Source organism: Podarcis vaucheri (genome assembly GCF_965113315.1).
Source record: "Podarcis vaucheri genome assembly, chromosome: 5".
Lineage (NCBI taxonomy): Eukaryota > Metazoa > Chordata > Lepidosauria > Squamata > Lacertidae > Podarcis > Podarcis vaucheri.
In genome coordinates, this window is record NC_138763.1 from 57,139,644 (window position 1) to 57,166,753 (window position 27,110).

General features: G+C 41.4%; 2 protein-coding genes across 7 annotated transcripts; one reads left to right on the top strand and one right to left on the bottom strand.

Annotated features, from left to right (window-relative positions):
* Window positions 1-1,682: 1,682 nt before the first annotated feature.
* IKZF5 (IKAROS family zinc finger 5) lies at window positions 1,683-12,532 on the bottom strand. 6 transcript variants are annotated; one of them, XM_082222797.1, is made up of 7 exons: window positions 12,382-12,532; window positions 9,862-9,921; window positions 8,896-9,007; window positions 7,534-7,620; window positions 5,933-6,096; window positions 5,584-5,766; window positions 1,683-4,844 (listed from the first exon to the last, which is right to left on the bottom strand). In XM_082222797.1, exons 5-7 carry the CDS (start codon window positions 6,069-6,071, stop codon window positions 3,901-3,903), a joined length of 1,266 nt encoding a protein of 421 aa, XP_082078923.1. In that variant the 5' UTR covers window positions 6,072-6,096; window positions 7,534-7,620; window positions 8,896-9,007; window positions 9,862-9,921; window positions 12,382-12,532; the 3' UTR covers window positions 1,683-3,900. The 6 variants fall into 6 exon arrangements, with proteins under 6 accessions (XP_082078923.1, XP_082078924.1, XP_082078925.1 ...); XM_082222798.1 differs by lacking the exon at window positions 12,382-12,532 and adding an exon at window positions 12,148-12,370; XM_082222799.1 differs by lacking the exon at window positions 8,896-9,007.
* A 321-nt stretch (window positions 12,533-12,853) lies between these two features.
* ACADSB (acyl-CoA dehydrogenase short/branched chain) lies at window positions 12,854-25,300 on the top strand. The gene is made up of 11 exons (XM_082222790.1): window positions 12,854-13,004; window positions 15,345-15,504; window positions 15,915-16,015; window positions 16,828-17,034; window positions 17,995-18,165; window positions 19,645-19,770; window positions 20,284-20,376; window positions 21,920-22,009; window positions 22,645-22,782; window positions 23,665-23,764; window positions 24,856-25,300. The coding sequence occupies exons 1-11, from the start codon at window positions 12,960-12,962 to the stop codon at window positions 24,924-24,926; spliced, it is 1,302 nt and encodes a 433-aa protein (XP_082078916.1). The 5' UTR covers window positions 12,854-12,959; the 3' UTR covers window positions 24,927-25,300.
* The last annotated feature ends 1,810 nt before the right edge of the window (window positions 25,301-27,110 follow it).

The window sequence follows — 27,110 nt, forward strand, 5'->3', positions numbered from 1 at the left end:
GGATTGTGCCTTTCCATATTTGTTCCATCTAGTGCTTCCCAGACTGCTGTTTCATTTTTATTTACAAAGGGTATGCATATAGTACTTCCGGCTATATATTCCACATTTTGTGAATTGTTTCCATCAAAGGTACAGTGGTACCTCGGAAGTCGAACGGAATCCGTTCCAGAAGTCTGTTTGAATTCAAAAACGTTCGGAAATGAAGACGCAACTTCCAACTGGCTGTAGGAAGTGTCAGAAGCTGCTGTAGCCAATTGGAAGCCGCATCAGAGGTTTGGGTTTCCAAAGAATGTTTGCAAACCGGAACACTCACTCCTGGGTTTGCGGCGTTCGGAAGCCAAAATGTTCAACTCGCAAGGCGTTTGTGAACCAAGGTATGACTGTATATCACGTTTTGTTTTCAGTGCTGTGAGTAACAAAGGGTTTAAAATAGTAAGTTAACAGTAGTAATAGAGCAACCTAGTAAGGCAGCGATCCACAATCCACAGAGGCACTGAAGCCATGTTGACAATTCGAAAATAAGTGGGTTATGGGCTGTGGTTTCAATCACCATCTCTCACACATTGTCGTTTATCTGAATGCAGAAGCTGAAATTCATCTGGAGAAACTATTAAAACATAATGCAAGCTCCTTATAACATGAAGGCTTTGTTTTGCTTTAATTAATAAGAGTTCTTATTGAATTTTTTCTTATTTGGGACCTGAATATGGGGAAAGAATGTGGAAAATGTTGTTTAGAAATTAATTTTGATGCTGAGGCATAGAATGAGGCTAATATGCTTTTTCAAAACACCAGTCCTGCATGTTTTGTTACTGAAACGAGCTGCTCTGTATCAGTGGTAAAGCCAGAGTCTGCAACATCCCATCCTTATGCCTTACTTAGTGGAAGCAGTAAAGGCTCTATTGTACTTAGTATACCTTGTACTAACATTCCTGAGCATTTTGGCGTTGTAGATCCCAATGGTAAGTGACATCATCTGTGAGCCTTCATCTGCTTTTAGTCCCAGCTCATTTCTTGTTGGTTTAAGTCTAAGTGTCTGCTGCAGATCAGGTGTCGCTACAAGCTCTTTGGCTGAAAGGTCTCTAAAAAACAGTAGTGCACAGGGTTTCCATTTCCACTGCCCACCATAACAGTGGCCTTGTGTTTTCAAAAGCTGCCATGACCTGTAGCAATTGCTCAGGTTATCTACATGTTTCCAAGCCTCACCTCTTGACTATCTGCCTGATTTTAAAGAGTACAAGAACTCTACAAAAATAGAAGCCATGACCCTGACCATAGCCCTTTATGGCTCAATTCTATTTTGTATTTATAGTACACAGTAACATTCAGCAAAAAGAATATTTTGTATTTCTAGTACACAGTAATATTCAGAGTTTGCCAACACACTGGAAAAAGTAGAGATGTCCCAATAAAGCTTCTCCTTCCCTCACTTATTCAACATGACCTTATTTGATGGCCACTTCTTGCCCTATCTATGCTGTCAATCGGCCTCTTTGTCTTCCTTCTCAGCATGGCTGCCCTTTCATGGTCAGCTAAGACCAGCTGGTCTGGTTTTGGCCAGGGAAGACATGAACAGGCTGGGAGTGGAGTTGCCACCAGGTGTTGTCCATTGCTCTACAACAGCTCATTCAATCAGATCATTTATAGACATTTCATAAAGACCCAGCTAAGATATACGTGAGGATTTTTACAAGCAGCCTTTATTTAGCTGTGTTAGTCCATTCAACATACCCAGCACTGTAATTAAAACATACATAGTATATTTTAGGTTCTCCGCTGTCATTGCATGCAATCCCAATCAAACAAGACTAATGATAAGTTTGTCACTGACTTCCTGAGTGCAACATATATGGCACTAGAGTTGCAAGACTAATTTGGTGCTATGCCATTTTAGAGAGGCAGAAGGCAATTCCAAGAATATTCTGGTGAAATACTTCTATACGTCGGAATGCAAACATTGAGTACGGTTACACAAATGTATTAAGACACTGAACATTAACTTTGAGAAAGATACCTAAGAGAATGTCAGGAACTGAAATTAAGGTCTTAAATATAGCTGCTTAAGAGGGCTTTTCCTCTGAAAAATGAATCTAAACTTAAAGAGACAAAAAATTCCAACAAGGGAAGGTAAGTTTTTTAGTCTGCTTTAAGTACAGTGCCAGCAGCCTATCCTGCTCAAACTATGTGTTGTTTGCCTCAGTAAATACTGTGCATCCTCCACCTTATTATAGTTTAGGACCTTTGTGGTGCCATGTGGCTACAGGAGTGGGGGGGGGGGAACGGGACGGACCCAACTGCTCAAGTAGACTTTGGCGTAAGATTTCTTACATCTTACGAGATAGGATCCTACTGATAAGGTTTTTCTTTTGCACTGACCAGTGATGACTTAACTGACTCAAGAGGACCTTTCTAATCTGTGCTCCTATTTTGGCTATCAGAAGAACGCTCCTGTAACAAAAGAGCTGCAGATGGACAGGGGTATACTTGACCATTATTCACACAAAGGCACGTACTTTGGGATGCAAAACCAATAAAAGCACACTGTCGTAAGTTTGTATGTGCATGTGCATATTTACTTCTTATGCAAGTGACAGCAGTATAAAGTCCTCTCTTTCTCTTAAAATAAAATAACGAAGATATACAATAAAAGTGCATGTCAAAGTGTTTCCCCCTGTATATTAAGGATTCATGTGCTGTAAGCTAGCACCATAGTTTTTGCTAGCATAGTTCGTTTAAAGTGCCTATTCACTTATCTAGATCAAGGCAGAAACAGTTGACTGCTATGTCTTAGAGTTTTTATCCACTGTAATTAGTCAGTGATTCCTCATATAAACTTTTTGCTTTGTCAAGTCCAGAACTATAACAAAAAACCTAGTATGGAATGTTTTCTTTTGACTGCTGTTTACCTGGACTAGGACACTCTTTTCAAGAAGTACATTCATCATTCACAGATAAAATGACCCATGTGAAATCTGAATGGATTATCATAATCTCATAACCTCCTTGCCACTTCATTTTCAGGTAAAAACATTACTACCAGAAGGTAAAGACAAAACAACTTACACATAAACATTTAAATGGTAATGAAGTTCTTTGCAATGCAATGCAAGCTAGGTATGAAGATTATGGTACAGTATTTTAACACATTACCCATTTTCTTCCAATGTTTTCTTTCTGCACACAGTTTTTAAAATTACAGACATTTAATACTAGGCACTGGTTCCTTGTATTCCTTTAAAAGGGGGTCGGCAGTAATGGAAAGTGGATGTCTTTGTTCCCTATTTCACATTTTTACTCTTCTAGTTTTCCACATCATGACTCACTATTACCACAGGAGCTTTATTAAAGGCCTCACAGCAATTAAACTTTTCCTAGATTTAACTTTTGTTGCAGACATCAACTTTATCTTTGTTTACTCTTTACACAATATTTTATAGCAGTTTACGGGATGGTCAGTTTATACACAGTTGCATATAGCTTCTACACTGAAAATATCTGAGTACATTATGTATGACGGAATTAAACTAAAGGCTACTCCAGTAGCTCAGCTTAATGTTAAGTATTTGTTAAGTACTTGGACACAAGTGTTGATCGACAAGATCCACATTATGTTAGGTCAGTATATATTGTGTTGCACTGATTCCATTAATAGTAATAATAATAATTGCACTACAAACCTCATTCTTATTTTAGGAACCATGTAAAGAATGCCGCCATGGTAAACAAGCACGTCCCTAGCAAATCATGAAAGCGTGTAAAGGTAATTGCCTTTGATGTTAAATCTGCTTAACTGGATTCCTCCAAAAGGGCATGCAACCTCTCCAGTAGCAACGAAGAGACAGACAGCAATGTGTTTAAACAAACACAGATAAATGAATGCATGGTATAACTTATATTCAATCAATGCTGGTTATGTTGGCCTCTGGCAAAATGGCAAGCAAAGTCATACTTGTTTTTACATTTGCAACCACATATGTTGCACTGGAAAGGGTTCTCAAAGCCATGACATCCCATGTGGATCGTATAAAGAATATTGTCAGCAAAATACATATCACAGTGCTGGCAGTGATGCAGAAGCTGAGGATCCTGAACTGGAAGAGTTGGTGCTGGAGTACTTGGCTGGCTATTACTTATGCTCGGGGTGCTCGCATGAGCACTGTGGTCGCTGCTGGGACCTGCGACTGGACTGTAGTTTCTCTGAGAATGTGCAGGGCGAGGATCAGGACTTGTAGGGGATGAACTCTGAGGAATACTGGTCGACACTGCTGGAACGGCTGCTGGCGCGGCCGGCTGCTGCATCATAAAAGGCTTTTCATCTTGACACGGTACAACATCAGGAGAGGGTGGGTTTTGGTTTTCAGGGGGCAGGCTAGACAACTGTCCTGCTAAAGTAGATAGCTGGTTTAAAGGGTTATCTACCATAAGGTCTTGTGGATCTCTTGGTAACCCGCCAGTCTCTGTTGGCTTTGTCATACTTTCATATGCTTCAGTCTGAATGTTTGGGATTTCATGAGTGAAGTCGTTAAGGTAGTCTGGCTTCTGAACCACCATGGAAGGTGGACTCAAGTTTATTAGCGCCCTTCGACTATACCCCAAGTTACTGGTCTTCTTCTGCAAGACACCCCACATCTTCTTGCTACTAAGGGAAGGCCTTGTACCTTTTATAGGCACCATTTTATGTTTGCGCCTGCGGTGGTGAGACAGGTTGCTTCTGTCACTGCAGCGGAATGAACACAATTCACATTTGTAAGGTTTTTCACCTGTATGCGATCGCATATGAGCTTCCAAGTGACGTTCGTATGCTGATGCAAAGGGGCATAAGTGGCATCTGTGTGGTTTCTCACCTGAAGGAATACAAGATTTTATTGTATTGATACCATGCGTTTTGCAAGAAACAAATGGAAGAAGAGTGGCTAGAGTTGGGTCACAGAGCACGACAATATCTAAAGCTACCATTTAAAATCCTTAATAATAGTTAAAAAACATAAATGTTTATTTATACTCCGCCCTTCCCAGTTCAGAAAACCGGGCTCAGAGCTTAATTGATGGAACAAAAACAGCATAAAACAGTATAAAACGTGAATAACAATAAAGTCAGAATTCAAAAATCATTTTAGGGGGGAAATCCATCCAATAAACATTAGATGATCACCAGGGCTAGCTGGCTAAATTAGTCCTATTGGGGCCAGCGAGGAAACCAGGACAGAATTAGCTGGGACAAACAATAGTCAAATGAAAGAGATCAGTTTTATGGTTCATGTCTTAGGACCAGTAAATGCTGGAAGATACATAGGGTAAGGTGAACAAGTAAAAGAATCAGCAACATTGCAAGTGTAAGCAGTATCTAGAGCTGGCAAAACCATTTCCCTAGACAGTCACACAGGTTATTTCATATAGTCTGGTTTTCCTACATTTAGCTGAAATTTTAAGAATCAAGTTTGCTTACTGGAAAAATAGAATCTATCATTAACAGATAGATACAATTCTCCTGACTGGAAAACACGTGTTTAACACAGTAAGAAAGCTTGTGTAGGTATATATACCACCAGCAGAGAGATACAAAATCTGCAGACTCAGTCATACCTGTGTGAATTCTGATATGTTCTATGAGACGTGCTGTTCCTTTGCTGGCATAGTTACAATACCGACATTTCAATTTTCCATCAAAAGTTCTTTCAAACCCATCTACTAACACTCCAGAGTTTTCATCCAGTGAGACTTCGACCGAAGGATGATCTAGTCCATTTTGATCACCTTCTGTCCCTGCTGTAAAAAGAGAAGGGAAACGCCAATAAGTTTCTTCCTTTATCTTGTACTTAGTTTGCATACTATAACAGGCTATTGGGAGACAGGTGGAAAGAAGCTCCCCTCTACAATAACCAGCCTTTCAGTTAAATAAAGTGAAAGCTGAATTGTACCATGGTGAACCTACCTCCCTGAAGAGTCTCTGCTTCTTTGTCCCCACTAACAGAGCCTGAAATCATGTTCACATGGTGAGTCTGCTGTGTCAGATATTCCTGAAAATCTTTTACAAAATCCAAAGGTTCTGGTTTCTTTTCACCCATATTCATACTACAACTTCACAATCCTGTGGGCCTAAAATAAAAAACCAACTTAAGATTCAAACAAAAACCACACAATATTGAAAATCATTACTGATTTCTCACTTGAAGAGCAGCATGTTAGCCTTGCAAGTACCCCATGAGGTAGGCTAGGATGGTAGATGGTGACTTGAAAATGCCAGCCATCAAAGCAGAATCGGGAAGCAATTAGGGCTCCCCATATCAAGTTTCACTGTGTGAAGATGTCTAATATTTAGTAAAAGCCCAAGTCCTATACTGTTCATATCAACAAACCTACTCATGCTACATCAAGGCCTTCAAAAAACAGAAAGTAGGTTTCCAGGAGGCAGTTATCCATTACCAAGAGTTTAAATTTTTGTGGTTCAAAAAGATACTAAGCTAAAAACAAAACACAGAACTCCTGCTTGCAGGCTTCCCATTGACATCTGGTTGGCCAACATAGGAGACAGGATATTGAACTAGATAGGCCCTTTGTCTCACCCAGCAAGGCTCATTTTATATTGTTAAGGAACCATCTTGGTAACTAGAATTTGGTGTTTTGCAACACAAGGGCAAGGGAAAGAAGGTAGCCTGTGGAACTGTGAAATCTACAAATACTCAAAGCACTGGCGATTGGAAACTTCAGTAAGACACCTCTCACTTCAAAGGTTCCGCTTTTGTGTCTCCACTCCATGTAAATTTTTCTCTTGGGCTGCTGATGAAAATGCAGGTTCTGTTTTGACTCACTAGATTTACTCTGCTTCTTCCCCCCAAAGGAATGTTCAGAGAAGCTTATACATAATATAAACTAAACATTTATATACAATACAACAAAATGACAAACACAGAACAGCAAGGGGGGGAATCACTACCCCTTCACCCACACTTGTGGAGGGGATTAGGGTTCTGCAGGCATGCCCACCTACTGCCACCAATTTGCCCCCCTTAACAAATAAGCATCAAAAGCTACCTTTTCCCTGCTACCCTGGTGGGCATGAGCAATAAAACACTGGATATAACAGTGGCTGCACCATTCCCCAGATGGAATTTAGATCACTCTGCTCACTAGATTAATATTATAATCATATTTCTTTGATTTATATATGATAATCACAGTCTAGCAAATTCCTAGTTCTCACACCCAGTCTTTCACTTGGCTATTTTTTTAAGGAATAAAGTGAAATGACTATCAAATCCATTTGATATGTAATCTTAACCAGACGATGATTTTGTGCAATTTGTGGTGTCTTTTATCACTACACAAGATTTAATAACGTATTACTAAAAATTCATGTTAGACTTCATTGGCCTCTACCAAATATGTCTGTAATTCCATTTTATTGGTGTGCTGTAAGAAAAGAGATGCATACAACCTACTGCTGCAAAATGATTAGATGTGGATAAAAACTTTTAAAGGCAAGTTCTAAGAACTGCAGCCTTTTCCCAAAAAATCATTACAGACATGTCATACCTGAATTTTTTCCTTTTATGTAGAAAACATTTTGAACTCTTCTTCAGGATATTAGATAAGTAATAAAGCACACATGTCCCACTTTCCCTATCAACAAGAAAGGGGGAAAACATTCAACCATTTATTAACTAATTTAAGAAAGCTTCAGGAATGGTAGATCAAAATCATATATAAAACTGACAGAAGCATTTCAGTTACCCATTTTACAGACTTTGTTCTGAAAACAACCTTTTCACCCCAATCTTAAATCCCTTTTACTGTGTCCTGTTAAGGCTTTACCAGTGGTATATATAATCACATTTGAAAATCATTTTTCTCTGAAGGCTGACAGCATACAAAACATTTCTACACATACTGGTTGACATCACAGTAAGGCAGCTAGTCACCTGGAAGTTTTAAAAACTTAAGAGATATTTGAACAGGCATACTTGTTCAATCTTGCCAGGAAAAATAATTTTAGTTTGTAAAATTTTGCAGTAAACACCAGGCAAGCAATGAAAATACACATATTACTTTGCTGGATTAGATGAAAAGACCTATCTATTCAAGTATTCTGTTTCAAATTATGGTCAAATTAATAGTCTGGCATAGTCTTTTATGTTCAGGTTGGGGAGAAAATTAAAATAGTAACAAAGACAACAAATCCTGTCTTCCTGCCTATAAATGGGTGTCAAAGGTTTTTGAATGGTGTGACCCAGAAAGAGTGTCTAAAATGTTTGGAAAAAATGGCTTATAAAAGAGTATATTTGTTCTGCTTTTCAGCTGAGTAGGGGAAAGAGATTAATATTATATTTTGGACTGCACTGGAAGGACTCATTGCCACTGAAATTACTCGTGGGGAAGGGAGGGGAGGAATGACAAAGGTAGATTTTCAAACTCTTGAAGTGTGAGTTTTATTGACAGTTACCCAGGCTTAGCAACAGTATTTGTTTTCATTATTCCTCAAAAACACCCACAGTATTTAATAAGAATGTAATTAGAACTAGTAGTCTTCTAAGACTCCTTCTTCCCAGATAGCCCACTCTACCCCATATAATAATAATAATAATAATAATAATAATAATAATAATTTATTTGTACCCATGCCACTGGGCAGCTTCCAACATATATAAAAACAAAATAAAACTTTAAAAAGCTTCCCTATACAGTGCTGCCTTCAGAAATAGTAATACTACCAGGATTCCCACTTGCACCCTTAGCTCCCTTATTCCGACTTAGCTTCTCACTGCATATTGCAACAACCTCCTCGTTACCGTACTTCCCTCCAGACAAAAAACCCAAGCGTAGCTCATTACAGTTTACTGACACATGAAGATACATAACTTTTAAGAGATCTTTAAAATGCGTGTGCAGCAGTTTTACCTTAATCTTCCAAATCAACTTCAAATCAGTGAAACAGACATCAAAAATCCACTCTTGAAATATATGTTCCATCGTGTATTAAATACACTTCTCTGATTAATGCCTTTCTAGTCTACAAGGAAATGAGATTAGGGCACACATTGGTTTTAAAAAGCATTTCCACCAGTTAAGTCTTCAAGGCTGCTTACAAAAATTTCTGTTGCCAGTCTCCAGGCTGAGAGGGCTTGTCCATCTTCTATTCCAGACTTTCCCAAACTTGGGTCTCCAGTTGTTCTTAGACTACCATCATCATCTCTAGCTAGCAGGACCAGTGGTTAGGGATGATGGGAATTGTCCAAAACCAGCTGGAGACCCAAGTTTGGGAAACCCTGTTCTCGTCTACTACAGACTAGCTCGCCCAATGCCCATAACAGGGAGCCAGAAGGCATTGGCAATGTCTGCCTCAAAGTCTCAGGAGCGGCAGCAGAGCAGAGAACACACCAACCCCAGAAACATCCCTCTCCAAAGGCTACTAGGAGCAGAGATCCTAGTAGAGATGTGATCATTTTCATGGGTCACAAGTTGTGTAGTGCTGCCATGGCATTTTCTTGCTATTTTCTAAGTGGGGAACAATATGGTTTAGCGTATGACCAAGACAATAACCTTAATAGGCTTTATGCAGCCATATCTTTCTAGGGCAGACTGATGTTGTGCTCATGATTGCTTGTGGTCTTCACATATACATCTGTTGTGAGAACAGGATGCTAGATAGGCCTTCAGTCTGATCCAGCAGTGCTGTTCTTGGGTTATTTATTTATTATTTATTTCATAAAATTTATTCACTGCTTTATCGGTTGAAAAACCATCAAAGCTGTTTACAAAAAAATAAAGCAATAAAAGTATCACTAGGTTAGTGCTGAGCAAGATCTAGTGTCATTCTCAGCGACAGTTGCTTCAAATTTTCCTTTATACAATAGTTTTGCCTACCTTCTTTCTGTAGTCATCAGCTTATAGATTTAAGTTAACTTGGGTTCCATTAGTTGAACACTGCAGAATAAAAAAAGACATAATTTTGCATACTCAATATTGTTTTTGAAGCAATCTCAAGGGAAATCAAAATGTGAAGTTCCGTATTTTCAAACTGAGTTAAATTAGATGCCATTGCCTTAAAATAACAAAGCCTGATAATGGTGTTGCTTTAGTGTTAAAAATACACACAGAGTACATTATACCTAAGGAAAGCCATAAAACCTTAGTTTTATAACTCACATTTCATGCTTAAGTAATATAATTCCCTTACCAAAATCCTTACCAAGTTAATGCTAAAAAATTATCTTCTGTAAAATACAGCATCTACATGAATAAACCTAGGCAATAGTTTTCCTATGTAAGAAGGATATGCTTTTCTTTTTCTAGCTGACACTGCTGTACAAAGCCCCATTTAGGATATTCACAATGAATTATAGATGCAGGAAACAATCCAGATGCTGGATTGCCTGAATGCTAAAGTTTTTTATGCTGTTTTTACATATCTGAAACAGGTGGTTCAGCTGTTTATGTACATGCCACATTTGTGTGCTCTGTGCAGTACAGACATTTGACGCTCATATATAAGAAATCTAAGGAAGAAAGAAAAATTTGAGACTTTTCTCAAGTCTGCTCACATAACACCTTAACATTTTCACAGTTCCACATTGTCCAAAAGAGAGATTGATTTTTGCCAAACATAAAAGTTAACATGACAAAACCTGTATGCAAAATCTATACATTAAAATGTGCAAGAGGCAGAACATGAGTGCTATAAGGAGGAAGATCAACATTTCAGCCACCAGAAAGCCTTGAATGACCATGCATTTGTTGTCTTATTCTCACTTGCCAACTTTCACCCCGAAGGCAACAGCAAAAATGAGCTGGCTACATACTCTACAGGAGACTTAGCCATATTATTCAGCTAAAATGTTTCACTGTACCTCTGCTCCCACTGGCACTGGGACACAAACCATAGGAAGAACTTGAGAATGCAGGAAGTAACTTTACAGAGCTTGCTATTTCACCAGCAGCAAAGCTATACTGTATTAACCGCACTGTGGGAGCAATAATTTCCATCCAGTATATTGTCACTTTTGCCCTTTCTGGCAACACTTAACCCATCTCCCCATCCTTGCAGATCAGAGCAGCGAGGCTTGAAGGGATGCAGAGCTGAAGAACTCTCAGCAACTTTGTCCAATGCTGCAAATCAGCGGCCTAGAGTACTATGATACAAATACAGTATGATCCAATCTTGTTGGAAGATGCCACTTTATCTTCTCATCTCTTAACACTTGCTCCCAGTTACTTTGCCTATTTAATCCTAAACATTATGGCTCATATAATTACTCTAAAGAATTAAACCAAGGAGACGGTAAGAGGGAACTCATGTTTGGAAGGCAGTTGGAATAGAACTCAGATTTTTCATTCCACAGAACTCCATGCACACAGCCTATGGCACACCACCCTCCCGGCCCTCCATCTCTTCAATCCCATGCAAAGACCTCCCAACTTGCAGCTTTCCGCTTCCATTACCTACTCTTCTCATCTCCAAGCAGTTCAAGTCAGACATCTCCCACTCGGTGGTGTCGCTTATTGAGTGATCACAAAGAAAAACAGTGTCACTTCTAGACCCTGTGCGGCCCGAGAGGTAGTGCTAAAGGAGTACCCAACAGTAGCAGCTAGCATCCTTCGAGGATGTAAGTTTTAGGATAAAAAGAGCTGTCAGCTCCATAACAATCCAGTGAGCCACCTTTTGCCTCTGGACACCCACCCCCCCTTCCAAGTGTGCACTGTTTCTAGGCAGCCCGCCGCCAGGGTGGTGAGAAGCAACGCAGGAGAGGTGTGCCCCTCTTAAGAGCTGTGTGGGGAAGAGGCAATTTCATCCTCCCTCGCTGGGCAAGGGCGGCCAGGAGGGGAAAGGCCGGACTGGGTGTTCCTGTTCCAGCCGCCCCTTAATAGTTGCGCAGAGGTGGAGATGTGCACAGAGCCAGCTTGTCATGCAAGCGGCACCTGCTGGGGAAAACCCCCTCTTCTGCACAACTGTAGGATGCATGAGGAGCCCAGGCATCTTCTTCTTCTTCTTCTTCTTGCTTTCCTTAGGGCAAGAATTGCTGCCAGCGACTCCCGGGCAAAGCGCAGGCTGCCTGCGGCCACCTTTCCTCCCGCGACCCTGACAGAGAGCCAAACTCCAAGCCCCTTTTGGGGGCTGCTGGGGGGCAGCTTCCCACTGCCCACCGGACCCACCTCCTGGGCAGCACGCAGCCTTTTCCCCGACCGCACCGGAGCGCCGCTCCCGACATGCTGCCTCCCCGACCGACCCTCGGCGAAGTGGGCTTCGCCGGCGCCACTCCTCCTGCGCTCCCAACTTCGGCAGGCAGGCAGAGCGCGGCGCCAGCGGGGAAGGAGCACGACGAGGTCTCCTCCTGCTCCGCCCAGGCAGAGGGAGCCCCCCGGACGCTGCTTGCCCCGCCGCCTCACCTCCGCCGCACTTGCCAGCCGCAGGTGGACCCGACTCCCGCCGTCACCGCTGCCGCCGCCTCCATGTTTGTTGTGTCTCCCGGAGCCCAGGCGTAACCCGCGTCCTTCCCCCTTTCGAAATCCCGCGAGAGCTCCGCCAGCTCCGCCAACAGGCGCGGCCGGCGCGCGCCGTTCTCAAAGAGAGGCGTGGGAAGCCGCGCGCTCTCGCTCTCTCTTTCTCCAAAGCGGGTGGTTTGCTTGTTTTTATTTTCCTCTTGAGTTCTGTAGAACTTCCGGTATCCAGTCGCATACCGTCGGGCTCCCGCCTTTAATGTGCGGGGGCGAGAACGAAGGGGATGCGCAAACGCCTGTAAAAATCAAAGCGGCGCTGCTCCTTATCGGAAGCGGGGAGTTGGGGAACGAGAGTCGTTCCGCTTCTAAACACTCCCGGCCCTCAGGAGGAGGGTTCCATTGGGAACCAGAAGTGCATTGCGCGGCAGGCTTTCCGTAAAGGTGCGCAGAAGTTCCCTCTTTGGGTTCCTCCAGCAAGTTCGGTGTCCGCTCGGCCTTCGGGGAGAGAAGCTGCGGCGGCAGAAGGGATGGCGGCGGCAGGGGCTCTGTCTTCGCTCAGGCGCTGCGGGAAGGTAAATGTCGCCGTTGTTTTCCAGGGCGCTCAGCTCGGGGCGGGGGGGCTGTTTTCAGATCCAGGACGCAGGTGGCAGGTGGAGGCTGCAGGTGGGCTGGTCGATCGGCTGCTTTGCAAACAGATGGTCGCAGGTTAGAATCCCGGCATCTTGAGTCAAAATGAGTCGGGAAGCCAGTGCGAGTAGAGGAGCGTAGTCCAGATGTGCAAGGTAGTCTGGCCCCTGGTAAGAGGGAGAGTCCTTTGTAAACCTCACCTGTAGAGGTGAGGTTTGTCCAAGCACAGATCCAGCCACGGAGAAAGGTTCCCTTGTTAGATGCACGGGAAAAGGTGGTTAAACTCTACTTGGACAAGAGGGCGTCCATGCGTTTTGGGATTTAGGAGGCACAGTTCCCAGATCGGAGAACGGGATTTCCAGATGCTGCTGAGTTCTGGCACCTCTCACTCTCTTTAGAAATGGATAAAGGGTGTGTTTGTGCGCAGGGGAGCCATGAAGTGATCTCTCCTTCATCCCACACCCCTTTTCACTCTGTGGAGTAGGCTAAATTTGCATACCCTTTGTTAAGATGTGCCAGTAATAATAATAAGCCTAACGCAACAGTTCTAAACATCAAGGTGTCAGCTCCACTGAACACTGACTTCTGAATGAAAATGCATATAACTCTGCTGCAAAGCTAGGTGTAAGCATGGTCCTTTCAGTGATCATCAGGGCAGCACTATGAGATAGAAGTGTAGAATAAGCAGGATGCCCCCCTGGTAGGTGCATCAAGCCTGGCTTACCACCTTCTGAAGAAAATTAATACACATTGCCAACTAAAGAGGGAACTACTATAAAGCTACTAAGTCCAGCACTACTAGCTGTTCAATATTGACTTAGGAAATAAAACTTCATTCATGTAGGTCCTTTATTGTAGGAATGAACAAGAGAACTTGGTAGCCCAAATTTCACTATTTTTGAAAAGAGAGCTGTAGAATACTTCAGTATACTTATTTTATGTTTGCCAACCCCTTTCGAGGGCCTAACCCTAGAGTGTGAACTTTCTGCATAATTCAGGAGTTATTTGCAAATGTTTCTGTATATTGCCCATTGTAAATTTTATAGTGGAAGAGAGCATTACAGGGAGTTGCCTCTTTTTATAAAGTGAGAGCAATCTTGGTCTACTTGCCTGTCAGCAAGAATTTGTTTAATGTGAAGGTGGGTTGACTTGCAAATTAAAACCCAATCCTGTGTACTTAGCTCATATCTAAGCCCACCGAAACAGGTTTGCATGTATAAGCAAGCCACAGTTAAACTAAACAAACCATTTGCATTGAATCTAAATGTATCCAATGTGTTTAAATCTGCATAGGACCTAACAACATAAATCAGGCCACTAGGCTCCAGTACTAAGCCCTTTTATATTATAGTTATTGTAGTTTTATATAGCACCATCACTTTACAGAGCAACTAAACAAAAATCTATGTAGATTCTTTATAATCTAGTTTTTTCAAAAAGGCTGAAGTTACCTTAACAAAATGGAAATTACCTTTCAGTCTGTTCTGCCTGAAATTAAGTTTGGTCTGTTTCAATGTTAAATTTAAGCACATATGCTGTTAGATATAAGCAAGTCAAAGGATTGTTGCACGATAATCCTAAACAGATTTCTGTTGAAAGGTGTCTTTCCTAAGTGTTCTTAACATTGGGGAGGGAGCGGTCTTACTTGTGTTCTCAGCAACAAAGCCAGAGAAATAAGATTGCTTAAAACAAAGAATGAAAATCAGAATTTACAGTCTTGGACTATGCAAATGTTGTTTCACCGTATAAGATCTTGAAGTTGTTCATGTGCATGCTCATCAGTTGATTACTAAAGCAAATCAAATGATAACCTGTATGTGTGACTCAAAAGATCTAACATGATCGACAGAGACAACTTCCACAACATCTGTAGCAACCCCCACATGTCAAGGGCACACTGTATTGCAGGGATAGCCAACATGGTGCAGTCCAGATACTTTATTGCACATTCCCATCACCCCTGACTGTGGCTTTGCTAGTTGGGGCTGATGGGAATAGGAACCCAAAACTTCCAGAGAGCACTATTCCTGATAGAGGGCTGACTTCCATCCTTGTAGGACACTTTTGTTCACTTGGGAGCAGTTTCTTTCCCCAGTAATCCAAATTATAATATCCATCCTTGCTCACAACCAAAGTCTAGTGATGATGTCCTCATTAGTCACTTTGGTCTGAGTCTGCCCTTGCTCCCTGAGAGTTCATGGAAATATCTTATTTGTAGTTTCAGGCTAAGATTATTTTCTCTAGTGGTATTGTTCTCTCCTTCTTAAAATATGTTTTGTCCACAGCTGAGATGGAATATGCCTCCATGCATAAACTTTTGCATGAGGCAACCCAGTTTCTTTAAATCTTCCAAATCTGAGGCTTTACCAAACCTAACCAGTGAGGGAGTAACTTGTGCTCCGCTTCAGACATTTACAGAAGAGGAGATCATGATCAAAGAAATGGGTAATGTATTTGAATTCTATCTCTATGGGCAAAGTCTGCCCAAATCAATTATTTTCTACATGGCATGCGATTTATAATAATGCACTGAAGAGAACGAATCACTTCTGTAAGCAAGAAATTCACCCCCACCCATAAATGGTTAGCTCATTTTCAAAAATTGATGTTTTGAAGAATTAAATACCGGTTTAAGTCTATGTACGCAATTCTCTGTTACATTCTAGGCAGAGGGGATAAATACTGTTACCTTTCCCCCACTCCACTATGGTAAACGTAAACCAAAAGACCTAAATCTAACTGTAGCCACTAGTGCTATCTTACTTACATTTGTGAATTTTATATCTGTTAAATTTCTGGCTTCACTGCAACTTAAGGCTAACAATGAGATTCTTTATATCTTTTCTTCCTTATAGTGAAAAAGTTTGCTCATGAGCGAGTGCTACCATTAGTACAGAAAATGGATGCTGATGCAAAAATGGACGATTCTATTGTACAAGGGCTATTTGAACAAGGGGTTTGTACATATTTTGGTGTTTTAAATGCAGTATGTAGCTTCTTCCCTTTGCACACTGAGTACTGTACGTATACATTTATAAAACAATAAGCAAAAGGATTAATGATATAATTGAAAAATGGTCACAGGGCTGGCTGCTAGCTTTCATTCTGTTTTTCTGTAAATATTTGTAGCTTTTCTTCTTCTTAGCAGATAGAAAATTTATGCAGTTGTTTCATTGGAGGTAGATTTAAGGGGAAAACATTTGGTGACTAAGATTACATCCTGACCCCACTTACATGGGAGCAAGCCCAAATGAATTCAAAAGGAGTTGCTTTTGAGTGGACATGGCTAGGATTGCACTTTGGGGCATTTTGATTACTCTTTAGTTAAATAAGAGGCACAAGCAACAATAATGTTTTAGTATTATGCAACTCTGATTCTAAAATTTGCTGTTTCAGGAGTACAACAGCACAAGCAAATCTGTAGGATCACAGTATTGGATCTCAAACTTGAGCATACTGATAGCCAAATCTTGTGAACATTTCCTTAGAGTTCAGTGGGAGGCTGTGATTATAGGAGGGTACACATGAAAATTCCTTTCGGAATCAGTGAATGGTATTCAACTAAATTTTACACAGAGTAGACCCTTTGAAACTAATTGAAATGAGTCATGTTTGTTAAATTCATTGGGCCTTCTCTGGGTGAAACTTAGTAGAATACCACCCCAATAGCTCTTCTTTCTAGCAAACATGATGGAAGTTGAGTAGAAGTCAGAATTCATAAGGTTTCTCCACCCACTCCTAACAACAGCTTGTTCTTTCTTTTTTCAGTTGATGGGTATTGATCTTGACCCCAAATATGGAGGAACTGGATTTTCCTTTTTTTCCACTATTCTGGTGGTTGAGGAGTTGGCCAAGGTTGATCCATCAGTATCGCTTATGTGTGAACTCCAGAATACCTTAACCAATAAATTGTTCACGACGTATGGCACAGAAGAACAAAAGCAAACCTATTTGCCTAGACTGGCAAAAGACATGGTAGGTGAAGTATATTGGCACATAAGTTTAATATGCAGTTGCAGAATTTCCACCTTAAGGAACGAACTGCAGGAACCTATGTAGATTTATTTAGGAGTAAGTTCCACCAATTTATTGAAGCTTACTCTCAAGTAAGCGTGCATAGGATTGCAGCCTAAGAGCTCCATCCACAGCCTAGCCCTAGTTATACTAAACCAGTTGAGTTTAGGCATATTCGTGTCTCATTGACTCATGTGAAGTTTCAGATAGGTAGCCGTGTTGGTCTGCCATAGTCAAAATAAAAAAATTCCTTCCAGTAGCACCTTAAAGACCAACTAAATTAGTTCTTGGTATGAGCTTTCGTGTGCATGAAGTGTGCATGCACACGAAAGCTCATACCAAGAACTAACTTAGTTGGTCTTTAAGGTGCTACTGGAAGGAATTTTTTTTATTTTGACTCATGTGAGTCTTCGGTTGGGTAAAAGAGACGTTTACAGCCAAATCATTCAAAGTTTTTGGAGTTAAACTGTTTATTTTCATCACCCTTAAAGAGGCCACTAAACTGGCCTGTGGTAGAGCTTTTTGTATATTTCTCACTGCCAATGTACAGCATAACAGTGTCCCTGTTATTGCAGCAGCTGTTCCCCCTTTCCTCCATAGCACTGCTATGCTCAGGATGAATGAGATTGTGGAATTCTAGGAAACCATTTGCTCTGATTGAAACAATAAGTAGTAACAGCCCTTCTTTGTTTTCCAACCAGTGCCATCCAGGAAAGCGTTGGGTGTTTTTCTAGTTGGAGTGGTGCGAAAATGTTTGAGAGACTATATTGCGTAAATACTTGGATTTTCTTGTCTTGTGAATTAAATATGTCACTGGTTAAAAAAAATCCTTTCTTACTTGATTACCCTGCTGTACCTATGTTCTCAAAATGTTTGCAGAGTGAATATATCTAGTGACTTGACTTTATTTTAAAATGATAGATGGGCAGCTTCTGCCTCTCAGAGCCTGGTTCTGGCAGCGATGCGTTTTCCTTGAAGACTCGTGCTGAAAAGAAGGGGGACTACTATATCATCAGTGGGTCAAAGATGTGGATTAGCTTTGCTGAGCATGCAGGAGTGTTTTTGGTGATGGCAAATGCCAACCCTTCCGCAGTAAGTAGCTAAAACAGTTATCGCTTGATTTTACTAAGGCATTGCATCAAGATTAATTACAAGGTATAAACTAGACTTGTACCTTGCTTATACTGGCAGTCTTCTTTTTTTACTTCCTGTATCCTCAATTTAAGGAATTTCTTCGGCTTTGGAAATTTTCTAAGAACAGCAGAAGAGCAGAGTTAGGAACCTTGATCTCTCTTTCTCTTTGCCCCCCAATCCCTCCTGCCTGCTCTGGTGTTTTTCTTATCCTATTTGCATCTGAGAAGCCCTGTCTGGAGTATCCATAAAAGGTAAAGGTAAAGGTACCCCTGCCCGAACGGGCCAGTCTTGACAGACTCTGGGGTTTGTGCGCCCATCTCACATCTATTGGCCGGGGGCCAGCGCTGTCCGAAGACACTTCCGGGTCACGTGGCCAGCGTGACAACGCTGCTCTGGCGAGCCAGAGCCGCACACGGAACGCCGTTTACCTTCCCGCTGGTAAGCGGTACCTATTTATCTACTTGCCCCCGGGGGTGCTTTCGAACTGCTAGGTGGGCAGACGCTGGGACCGAGCAGCGGGAGCGCACCCCGCCGCGGGGATTCGAACCGCCGACCTTTCGATCGGCAAGCCCTAGGCGCTGAGGCTTTAGCCCACAGCGCCACCCGCGTCCCTCTGGAGTATCCATACTAGTGGGTAAAAAGGTAAAGGTGCGGGTGGTCCTGTGGTCTAAACCACTGAGCTTCTTGGGCAGTCAGGATGCAGTCAGACAAAGAAAGGTGATTACACAGCTGTTGTACAGTTTTGCACTGTTCATGATTAGGCACTGTATTGCACAACCAGCAATCCAGAACATTTATTTATATACAGTGGTACCTTGGTACTCAAACAGTTTGGCTCCCAGACAAATCGGCTCCCGGACGCCGCAAACCCAGAAGTAAGCGTCCTGGTTTGCAAACGTTTTTCGGATGCTGAACATCTGACGCGGCTTCTGCTTGAGTGCAGGAAGTTCCTGCAGCCAATCAGAAACTGCGCCTTGTTTTTTGAACGGTTTAGAGAGTCGACTGGGCAGCCTTGGCAGGAGTCCAGCCCCAAGCTAGGAAGGGTGAGTTCTGGTTTCTCGCAGCTTCTCGTTTTTCCAATATTAAGTTTGGTTCTGCACAGTTCTACATAAGTTTCCTAATTCTTTTTTAAAGGTACTCACAAACATGTGCTAGTATTTTATTTCATTACACCCTTTTTTGTATGGAATACTGCCTAATATAATGAGTTTTGTCTTCTGTTTTTTAACTAATATATGCATTTTCATGCAATCTTAACCTTACATTACTTGGTTGGAAAACTGCCCTGAAAAATCAGAGAAGTGCAGATTTCAAAAGATTGCTGCATTTTCAGAATGTGTGAATTAGGTATATCTGCTTTTAACGTGAACTGAATTGAATTTCCACCCTGTCCTTATTATCAGCACAGTTAATTTTCCATATGTCTTTCCTTCCTAGGGCTATAAAGGAATTACCTGTTTCATAGTAGACCGTAATACAGAGGGCCTACATGTAGGAAAGAAGGAGGATAAACTGGGAATCAGAGCCACATCTACATGTCCTGTAACATTTGAAAATGTGAAGGTGCAGTAGTCCTTTTAAAGCTGTGGAATTTGGCTAAGTCGTTGCAATACTGTACTCAATACAAACAACTCAGTGGGATGCAGTTGCATAAATTAGCATGCGTTTGGAAGATGAATGGTGCATTACTCACAGGAGGTTGGCTTAAAAAAAAACACTTTTAGAAATATAGCAAATTTAGATTTGAATCATACACGAACACAGTCTGTGGATTTATGGTTGCTCCAAATTTACAAAAAAATTGTCAACCAAAAGCCATACAGTAGTTTGCTTTTTTATGTTCCTCATAACTGAATGTAAAATACACGTTTGGCTCTGCAGTTGTATGGAAGCAGCACAGTGAGGTTGCGGGTTTTGAAGTCGTATTGTGGTTTGTTGCTTTGTCTGTGTGCGTTTTTGTAAACCGCCTTGGGAAGCATTTATGTTCGAAAGGTGGTCTATATTTTTTAAATAAATAAATGTGGAGATGGAAGTAAAGGGCTACTAGCAATTAATTGATTTTGCTTAATTCCTCAGGTTCCTGTGACCAACGTGCTTGGGCAGGTTGGGCAGGGCTATAAGTATGCCATTGGAATGCTCAATACGGGAAGAATAGGAATAGCTGCACAGGTAAGTATGGCTATAAGTATTTAGGTCCAGTGCAGATGTAACACAGAGTGTATACAGTTTTGACTGCCCCCCACCAGTCCTGATCTCAAAAAGGATGTTGCAGAATTGTAACAAAAGCCCTTTTAAGTGTCATCAAGTTACAATTACCTGAATCAGGAGAGCCACCACTGTCCAGACCCTGTGGCTGAAGGTGTGTATACTTAAAACCCATGACTCCCCCCATTATATGATTTGCAGCAGGGCTGGGCCCTTCAAAATGTGGCAGAGAATGTGGGGCCACACGCTTCCCCTTCACCCAGCTGTAATCATGTGAGGGGTTGAAAGCCTGAATATGGCTAAAAAGTCTTCCACAACTGTAGTTAAAGATATTAGGAGCTGGCTGCTGGAGTGCATAATTCCCTACCTACACACTCCCAGTCCTTCCTTTCTCTTGGAGAAATACAGTGGTACCTCAGGTTACATACGCTTCAGGTTACAGACTCCGCTAACCCAGAAATAGTACCTCGGGTTAAGAACTTTGCTTCAGGATGAGAACAGAAATCGCACGGTGGCAGCAGCGGGAGGCCCCATTAGCTAAAGGGGTGCTTCAGGTTAAGAACAGTTTCAGGCTAAGAACAGACCTCCAGAATGAATTAAGTACATAACCCGAGGTACCACTGTAAAGTGCACCTCATCACGGCTTAACATTCTTTAAGCACATAGGCTCGGACCCAACAATTATTGGCCATGCCCAATGGGATGTTTTGCCTTTTTTTCTTTGAACAAGAGGTTTCCACGTGATATCGCAAGCTGCTTTTGAATAGCCCCTTGGGTTTCAGAAATGCTTTGTAATGAAGGCTGCTCTTCTATGTGTCCTTGGGCACATGGAAGTAGTTGCATAGTTCTTTGAATTTTAGCCACAGTTTCAGTCTCCTTCTTTAGAAGCCTCCCTTCGCCACTCACACCAAGAGTATCTTAACAAAATACTTTGTTCCAACATCTTGAAGTAAAGAGAGATGTCATGAGCTAAAACCCAGGTTCCCTTCCTCTCCCCACCCCCATTAAAAACCTGGTTTTAATTTAGAATTTAATTAGCATTTTATGAAAAAAAAAACCCACCCTGAGCTATTAAGTTTAAGAGAACAGTATTAATAAGTAAGTAACCTTATCAAGGCATTACACATTAATGTTGTTAGATTATCACTTTCCATATTAAGCAGTGAAATGGACTGCCGGCGACTGACTAGGTACTATTATGCTGTGTGATGGGACATTGAAAATTAAATGAGTAAAATGAAAGTGACGATGAGATGCTCTTAGAAATACCCGACTTCTAGCTTCTTTCACTGCCTTTTGAATTCTGAATGTAACTAGGTTTGATTGGGTTTTTTTAGTCTTTCTGGAATATAAAAGCTCTCCAATCCTGCTGTTGTCTTATGGGCCCCTAACAACCAAACTCAATCTTGGCAATTGTCACAAAGCTTGTCTTGCCCTTTTAAAGAGGACTGTGACACTTTTCCAACCACATTAGTAACATTTGCTTTTTGTTGTTGTTCATTCACAGATGTTGGGATTAGCACAAGGATGTTTTGACCACACCATCCCATATACAAAGGAGAGGTCCCAATTTGGAAAAAGCACATTTGATTTTCAGGTAGCGATGAGTGCATTCTGTAAAATGGGTCTAAAAACAAAAAGAAATGCTTATCACAGCTGATATTTTGTCGGCCACAGTATTATAACTTCTTAACCACTGCCACGTTTTGTTTGAAGGATTACCTGTCAGTAGTAAATGTGAAGAAAACATTTTAAGTAGTAATACCTTTCTGACTTTCTGTGTGGCAGAACTTTCTATAACTTGAGTGAGAACTCCTTCAGCTACGAATTTTTACACAATTCTACCATGATGCAGTTATTTCTTGCATCATGGTAGAATTGTTTAAAAGTTCATTTGTAATTTGTCATTCAAGCTACAATTTGGTTAACTGCTGTAATATTTGCATTATTATATTTCACTGTGGTTGCCATAGGATGTGTTTATAAAATGGTAATTATAGTAATGATTTCCCCTTGCTTTTTTGGTTGTTTTTGGCTTAGTCTTTTGCACTTTAGACTTCATTTCTTACCTGGAAATGAATACAGTTCTATTTACACTTGAGTAAACAAACAAAGAATTGCTATATCGGTCACTCATAGGATCAGGAACTGAGCATTATATCTGGCAGCTGAGGAAGGGAGGATGATTTTCTCTTGCAAGTTTAGTTTTACATGGAACTTGTTTCTTTCAAGGGAATGCAACATCAGATTGCGCAAGTGGCTGTACAGATAGAAGCTGCAAGATTGTTAACCTACAATGCAGCTCGACTTGCAGAAAGCGGAAGGCCATTTATAAAAGAGTCCAGCATGGCCAAGTATTATGCAGCAGAGGTAAGCTGTATTTGAGGTTTTTTTGCCTTTTCTTTTTAAATGAAACATAACTGAACTATGGCTTTATATTATTACAGATAGCTTATCATGAGACATTATTATTATTGCAGTTTGCAATAAAAACATATATGGAACAATTGCCTATAAATACAATTAAAACATTTGCCCATATAAAACAATCATATACACAATTTAGAACAAGATATATATATTGCTTGATTGTAATGCAACCTCAAAGTGGCTTACAAAAAGAATGAAACAAGAAAATCGCCCATTAAAAACAGCATTTTAAACATTTTAGCAATCAGCAATAAGCTAAATACCGGATTGAAACATTCTACATGTCTGAATGGTGGGACGTGGGTGGTGCTGTGGGTAAAAGCCTCAGTGCCTAGGACTTGCCGATCGAAAAGTCGGCGGTTCGAATCCCCACGGCGGGGTGCGCTCCTGTTGCTCGGTCCCAGCGCCTGCCAACCTAGCAGTTCGAAAGCATCCCCGGGTGCAAGTAGATAAATAGGGACCGTTTACTGGCGGGAAGGTAAACGGCGTTCCGTGTGCTGCTCTGGTGCCGGTTCGCCAGAGCAGCTTAGTCACGCTGGCCATGTGACCCGGAAGTGTCTGCGGACAGCGCTGGCTCCCGGCCTCTAGAGTGAGATGAGCACACAACCCTAGAGTCTGTCAAGACTGGCCCGTACGAGCAGGGGTACCTTTACCTTTACCTTTACCTTTACCTTTACCTTTACCTTTACCTTTACATGTCTGAATAGGCTTGACAAACAGAGTACAGTGAAGGCACCAACGTGATGTCAGTATTCTGACGGTCAGGATAGTGTTGATTTGAATTGAGCAAAAGTCACAGCATGCTTCATGTGTTTTTTGCAGGTTGCTACTCTAACAACAAGTAAATGTATTGAATGGATGGGCGGAGTTGGCTTCACAAAAGATTATCCTATTGAGAAATATTACAGGGATTGCAAGATTGGTAAGTAGCAGTTTCTTATAGATCATCTGTTGAAAATGAAAACGTAGCATTTTTATTGAATGATCAGAAAGATATCAACAAAGCGCATTTGCCGTTCTCCATCTCCTGATATGGATATTGAGTGGCAAGTCTATAAGAATCTGGAAGTCTGATTGTTTGTCAAGTTTTGATCTACAATCTTAGCCACACCAGGTTCCTCACCCTCTTCACTGTCCCAGCTACCTACAGGCAAACTGATTAGATACCTTAGTTTGTTCATTACCCAGAATGTAGATCTGATAGTCTTTTCGCATACGGCTGCATAGGCAAATCCATGCTACCTGCCCCACCATGCGGCTATATTATTCGCTTCCAATCCTTAGCTGCTCAGAATTGCATGAGTGAAAAGCAGGCCCCATGCCTCTGGATGTGGAAGATATAGGGACTAATTTCTGTTAGGAAATGCATTGTGCTTTCTTCAGCAAAATTATGACCAGCCCTATCTATGTTAGGCTGTACAAATCTGTGTGGATATCACAGTCTCATCAGTCACCATAATGGACTTTCTCCACTAAAATATGTACTAGAGGATATGAAAGCAATATCTACTTTACACATACAAGTTATAGGGTGGAATTGAACATTCATGAGTAGACTTCTGCTTGCACAACAGGACTTCTTATACCTCCCTCCTGCAGCCTCCACGTGCCTCCCAAATCTGGATTGGAGGGGCCCCCAGTCCCTCAGAGCAATTGTGTGGGTGGCTGCAGAAAAAGGGGAGAGGAAGCAAAAGTCCTGTTCTGCAAATGGAAGCACACGGTCACCGCTGGAGTCAATCCATAACTTTTGTGAGCTTGCCCTTGCATCTTCCTTTGTAATAAAACCACACCACATTCAAAGTTTCTACTAAATTGTTTAACATACTGCACTGATCGCAACAAAAAATACTCCAGCGGTAGAACTTGACGCTGCATTATCAGACCTTTTTCACTCTGCCTCTGTTACATACCTTTGCCTCATATCTAATGTTTACCATAACTTGCTTAAATCACTGTTTATCGCTGTTTATATTATTGCTTCATTTATTCCCCCACCCTGATGGTTTGTTTCAGGTACCATATATGAAGGAACTTCAAATATCCAGCTTAACACAATCGCAAAATGCATTGCTCAAGAATACTGAGAATACTGAAAATCAAGAGATTTAATTACCGCTACAGTACTGGTGTGAATCACGGGCTACTTCTTCATGTCCAATTTCTAAGACAAAATAAGAAAAAATGTGGTAATTTTAAATATGCACAAGACTGCAGCATAAGTGACTAGACTGTTACACTTCAGTAATGTACCATAATAACTAATTTTCCCAACTATAATGATACAGGGCGTTAAAATCAACCTTCTTTTGTATCTACACGTTGGGGTTTGTAGAACTGATAACTTCAGTTGATTCTGGACTATCAAGGCTTCTCTGCTTTACCATGTGGGCTCTTTGAACTTTTGCACCTGCTTATCAAGATCCAACACACCAATATACAAACTGTGAAAAAGAACTAAGTATCCAAGAAATCTCTGAAATTCTATTCACACAAGTGTGATGGCCCTGATCACATGGGAGCTGTAATGAAGCTACACTAAAAAAAAATACCCTACAACCCATACATGTTGGTGAACTACACAAGTATCAGTGGTCGGTGCTTGAAAACATGGCCCAAACAGGATAATAATGGACAGAATAACCCACCTCTTTGATTGATTTGCAACGCTGTACTTGGGGAGTTGGAACAGACTTGTCCTATGGTTGTTAAGATGGCGATGAAGGAACTAATTAATACAGGGCTTTTTCTATAGGATGGTTAAAAGTTAGTACTTCATGCTTTATTCTGGGCATCCTGTAAAAATGCATGCAGGCCTCAGAGACAGCAATAAGTAAGACATTTGCTTTTGAATAGTCCTGTTAATCTTGGCTATTGCAATGTGTCCAGGAGTATGTTCATTTCCATGGCACTTGAAGGTATTTTACATAGAACTGCTTCACTGGAACATAAAAAGGTAAGATAAGATTCTGGTGTCTGTGGCACTACAGTATCATGAAATATTGTGCAGGGTTGCAAGTGATTAAGTGAGAAAGTGGTGCTGGTTCCACTGAAGCCAATGGGGTTTTTATCAGCTTCCTTTAAACTCCTTTTTCTTTGTTGGCTTTTAGACTGCAATTTTTAATTTTTGTGCCAAAGTCACATACATGTAAAGTGTGATCACCTTGTTTCCACACCTCATTGGGTGAAACTGTTGCAGACAAGAGTACCCAACCAAGGTGATCTTGCATTCTTTTTATTTGTGCCGTATTTGAAACTTGAATACAGTGGTACCTCAGTTTAAGAACAGTCCGGTTTAAGAACGATTTGGTTTACAAACTCCGCAGATCTGGAATGTCCCGGTTTGAGAAGTTTACCTCGGTCTAAGAATGGAATCCGAACGGTGGAAGGGCACTGGCGGCGGGAGGCCTCATTAGGGAGAGAGCACGTCTCAGTTTAAGAACGGTTTCGGTTTAAGAACGGACTTCCAGAACGGATTAAGCTTGTAAACCGAGGTACCACTGTACACACACACACACACTTCTTTCCATTCTATTAGTGGAAGAAAATGCCCATTTGAAAAGCACCCTCATAATAAATATTGCTGTTACTAATATTAGTTCATCCATCAGATCGGGTCGGTGGCAAGCATTTGGCTGTGTATGTGGGGAAGAAACATTGCTGAGTCCAAGCGGCGGAATGCAGCTTGAGCTGCAAAAATACTGAGGCTAAATTGTAGATCATGCACGGGGACGTTAAGGCAACTGCATTTCCTTGTATGCTCAGATCTTATGATACTGCTGGGTTTAATCAGAAGTAGTGCTGGAACAGAATAAGCAGTGTTCTGAAGTGAGCGAATGACTGGGGGAGGCAGGAAGCAGGGGGAGGAAGCCTAGTTTGTTTGTTAGGTATTGCACACATTTTGGAAGAAGCACAACACATTAAAAGGCAACCCCCCCCCCCAAAAAAGGGAAGAAACCAGGAATCCAGCAGGCACATGTTGAATTTTATGTTTCTGCCATCTTAAAAGAGGCATATCCTCTGTGTGACAGAAGATGTGATCTCTCTTCAATGATTCATTTATTTCCCACCTTTCTTTTCTTATGGAACCCAAGGCAGAGTCCATGTGGTTTCCAGGCCACCAGCCAGGCCCAGACCTACTTGGCTTCAACAAGGTGGTGGCCTCATGTGCCTTCACTCCACAGCCTGGGAGTGCTGCCTGTATTCTTTTTTAAATGAATGCTTGTATTAAAAAAAATAATTGCAGAGATCTGAAAGTTTAATAGAACCAT